Source organism: Chenopodium quinoa, unplaced genomic scaffold (assembly GCF_001683475.1).
Source record: "Chenopodium quinoa cultivar QQ74 unplaced genomic scaffold, ASM168347v1, whole genome shotgun sequence".
Classification (NCBI taxonomy): Eukaryota; Viridiplantae; Streptophyta; class Magnoliopsida; order Caryophyllales; family Amaranthaceae; genus Chenopodium; species Chenopodium quinoa.
Window position 1 is genome coordinate 765340 of NW_018742597.1, and position 4647 is coordinate 769986.

Below are 4647 nucleotides of genomic sequence, written 5' to 3' on the forward strand. Positions count from 1 at the left end.
TTGCTGTTGGGATTAGTCTGGTCATATTAGTGATGCTAGTTATTGGGGGAGGGGGGTTTGTAATGGTTAAATTGTAATTTGTCCTGAGTCATTACCATTAGTAGTAATGATTTTGTATTGTTTTATAAGTGGGAGTGAACCACTTTTTCAAAGTAATGAACACATATTTTGTAAGGAATGATTTGATCCAAGCACCTAAATATATGATATTCCAATGAACAAAATGAGTAAGTTAGTTGCATTGCTTAATCATATTGGCTTTTACAGCCTAGCACCAAATAGTTACTTTAACAAAATAGGCTGCAACACTAATTGTTCAAAATATTGCATGCTAATGTTCATAATATCAACCTAACACTAACTGTTCAGAAAAACAACAGCAACATCATATAGTCAAATTTGCATTTTTTAAAGTCTGCAGCTTGGCCCTCCTTGTTTGCACACCACTGAGTTGAACTTTGTCTGTGTTTCTGGGCTCTGGTTGACTGGAAGAGGGGGTGATATGTTGCTTGGATTGTGGTTGGCCTTGTTGACTTTGTGAACCTTTCCTCTTACTTAGTGGTTCACAGCCTGGTTGCTCTTAAGGAAAGGTCTTGTTCCCAATGCTGTTTGGACTAGCCCCTACTGCACTCTGTGTTTGAAAGATAAGTAAACATTAGTATAAAAATCCAATTCCATCACAAAATATACCCAAAAAATAAGTAACAAAGAATACCTTCTTAGCAGCTTTAATCTCACTCTTCTTCCTTTGCTCAACAACCCATGGTGAGTTTAAAGGGGGCCTTCCTGCAGTTCTTTCATCAGTGGGTTCAGGTACAGTTGGGCGCTTGCAAGTCTTGGCATAGTGGCCAAATCCACCACAGCTCTTGCACTGACTCTTCCTTCTCTGTGCTCTTTGCTGCCCCCTTGCTGCAGATGTTCCCTTACCAGGCTCAAGCTTTCTTTTCTTGGATTTTGGTCTTCCAAGCTACACTTTAAAGGCTGGTGGCTGAGGCTCTCTCATGTTCACTCTCCCAGTGCTTTGGGCCTGGCATTGGTTGAATTGCAGGCTCATATGCAGCTCTGTAGCTCTCCATACTGTAAAAGGGGTGCACATATTGCTCAGCATCACTCCTTTGGTCCATAATGCATGCAAAGGCATGAACACATGGGATGCCTATCAACTGCCAATGATTGCAGGAACAAGTTCCATTCTCCAAGTCAACTAGAACTTGGTCATCATTCAGCTGCACTTCAAAAGTGTCATCCCTGGCAGCTTGCACAATCAATGCCTAGACACATAGCTCATCCTTTGAAATAGCTTATGCACATATGGAGTGAGGTTGCTTGTCAGTTCCTTGGAGTCCTCCCACTTCTCATTGTTCCTCCTCATCATGTACCTCCTCATCCATTCCATTTGGGTGAGGATAGGTTTATCTCTTGCATCTCTAATAACTGAGTTGAAAGTCTCACACATGTTGTTTAGTAACATGTTGGACCTGCAACTATCACTGAATGCATGCATGCACCAGTGTTGAGTGGGGATGTTGTTCAAGTACTGATAAGCCTGCTCATTAAGCTCCCTTATCTCTTGCATTTGAATCTGAAACTCAAGCTACAAACACAACAAGGTAATGCATCAAGTCTAAAAACTATCTAAGCTCACTGAATCCAGCTCATTTTGATACTTGAATTTGTTCAACATACTCTAAGCAACAGATAAGGTCTTACATGTGTTGTTGCTCTTGCAGCACTCCAGAAAAGCTCCTTGAACATTGATCCACTGAACTTCAGCTTGAAATTTGACCAAATGTGCCTAACACAGAACCTTGTTTCTGCACTTGGCACAACTTCAGCTAGGGCTTCAACTAGTCCCTGTTTAACAAGAAAAATAAAGCCTTATCATACTACTCAAAACAAATAATAGCATTGATTGAAAACTACAAACAAACAAGATGCTTTTACCTTCTGCCTGTCTGACATGAAGGTGAAGCCAGAGCCATCTGCACTCCCAAGGCTGTGCATTAGTGATTCCAGAAACCAAACCCAAGTCTCCCTATTTTCAGCCTCACAGGTTGCCCAAGCAATAGGGTAAATGTTGTTGTTCCCATCTTTGGACACTACAACTAATATCTGCCCAGGGTAAGCTCCTTTCAAGTGGAAGCCATCCACCCCAATGATTGGCCTACAACCCTTCAAGAACCCATCTTTCAAAGGCCTCAAACATAAAAACATCCTCATAAACAATGCCATCTACCACCACATTACAACCAGACCCTGGGTTGTATTTCATTATTGCCTTCCCATAATCCCATACCCTTGCATATTGCTCTGTTGCTGAACCAAAAATTATCAACTTAGCTCTACATCTAGCCATCCAACATCTGTAGTAGGTCACTTGAACCCTAAGATCTTGCAGCACCCTATCCCTGATCTGCTTAATTTTCCAGGTTGGGTTACTTCTAAACTCCTCAAGGTACCTCTCTACAATGAACTCTGCAGTGACCTTCTTGTTCTCCTTGCTTCTCACACACATATGCTTTAACCTCATGCTTTTAATTTGCCAAGTCTGCGTTTTTTTTAACTTAGTAGCATGGATCTTGAAATTGCACTTCACTCCACCCTTGCATATACACAAAGGCATCCTACTTGTCTTTGTTTCATACTTACACCCACATCTATTCCTACATTGAGTAGTAATCCTACTACTATCATTGTGCAAAAAGTAGTACTCATTCCTATTTTCTATGGCATGCACTCTAAGAGCTTTCCTCAAAACAATCACATTGCTGAACTTAAGCCTATTAACAAGTACAATAGGCTTACTGAAGTCATATTTCTCATTAAACCAAGGACGTCTGTCCTCTTCATCTGATGACCATCCAAGCTCCTTAAATCATCTGAATCTCCTCAACTTCTCCCTGCAGTTCAACCTTACTCACATCTAAGTTCTTTGTCAACTTGGCCCTAGGATCCTTTGCAGCCCCCTGATCTTGTAAATCTAAGTGCTTCCCAAGACTTCTTGTTACCTTCTCCAATATCTCTTCAGAATTCTGGACAAACACCTCTCATCCCCACTATCCTACTCCTCCTCACCAGGCTCCCATGTTATGTCAATGTCACTGCTATCAGTAGAAGAATATCCCTCCTCACTACTAGACTCAATGCCCTCACTGTTATCCCAAAATCCAATCCCTTTGCTTTAGATTTCTTTTTTCCCCTTCCTAGTACCATGAACCCTTTCACACTTAACTTTAGATTTCCCCTTATCCAACAACTTCCCTGTACCGAAACCCCCTCACTCTTAGCAGAAACCCCTTCACTCTTTCCTCTCCCTTACCCTTATCCTGTCTAGATCTAGGTTTAGGAGAATCTGAAGGGTGACTTATGTTAAGTCTTGGGCTCTTCCTAACTGGTACAGGGTCCACTGTACTTTTCTTGCCCTTTCTCTCTGCCTTTTTTGGAGTGGCCTGGGTCTGGGCCTCATGTATGGGCCTTAAAGTTTCATCTACAGTGACAAAACTTCAACAAACCCATCCCCATTCACTATCTCTAAAAGCCCCTTGACTTCCTCTTCATTTACTAGTTCCCTCCTCCCTGTGTTAAAGGTCCTACCTCTTTGTTTATACCACAGTCTATAGTTTGGAGGGACATGGACATTATAATGCACAAACCCATGCACAACACCTTCCCTTAAATAATGTACATCTATCTTATCCACTACCACATCCCTCCTCCAATAGCATAACCCACCACACCAGCAAAGCAAGGCTTTTTGATTTTGACACTTTTTTGGGAACAAAAGCACCCCCAACTCTGAATACTATATCAATTAAGCCTTCTTGATTGTTGGCCATCTATGTAACCAATAAAACAGATGTAAAGCAAGTCAAAAGAAGCCAACATATGTTACCCCATTTAAACAGTCAAACACACTACTTTTATCAAAACAACCAAACATATTTTACACCAATAAAAGGACAAAGTAGTCAACAGTTCACCTAAATCAATGAATTGTACTAAACAATTAACCATTAAACAATTACATACTTAATTACTCACATATTACTTTAATTTCGCACATTACAGACAGAAAATCACACCCAATTTAACATTTTTTAGGGTTCTAAAATTTTTTCCCAATTTACCCAACATTTTCTCAACACAATGGCATATTCACATCATCAGTTTATGAAAACTACTTTAAAAAGATCGAAAGGTACCTCTTTTGGAATCTTACTGCAGTTGCTGTTAGAAACCACGAAAAATCCAAGCTTTTTGGATGTTGAAAATGGCCGACGAACGCTCGCTAAGTTGTTTTCGCTGCAATGCTGACACCTACCCGTTGCAATTCAATTCCTCAACCACAAATTTCAGTTTAGGGTTTGATAATTCTCAGTAAATTTCGTACTTCAGTATGAGCAGATAGAATTCAATGAAGATGGAGTAGTTGTGTAATCAATGGAAGGAGAGAGAATCGAAGGGAAAAATGAAGAAATTTGGACAGTTAAGTTAGTTGTGGGCCCCACACAGATTTTCCGTCACAGAATCTGTTAACTGGTGGTGGAACCAAAATTTTTATTTTTTTAACAGGTGTTATAATAAAATATCGAAATGTTTTGGTGTTATAAGCAAAAATTAGTGTTTTTAAGAGGTGTTATTTTTCCA

The 4647-nt window shown here is 40.2% G+C and overlaps 1 protein-coding gene across 1 annotated transcript; it reads right to left on the bottom strand.

Moving 5' to 3' along the window:
• Positions 1-580: 580 nt before the first annotated feature.
• Positions 581-3836, bottom strand: LOC110721117. Its single transcript, XM_021900246.1, has 8 exons — positions 3733-3836; positions 2279-2780; positions 1945-2172; positions 1711-1854; positions 1380-1594; positions 1010-1248; positions 716-909; positions 581-631 (listed from the first exon to the last, which is right to left on the bottom strand). The coding sequence occupies exons 1-8, from the start codon at positions 3834-3836 to the stop codon at positions 581-583; spliced, it is 1677 nt and encodes a 558-aa protein (XP_021755938.1).
• Positions 3837-4647: the final 811 nt, after the last annotated feature.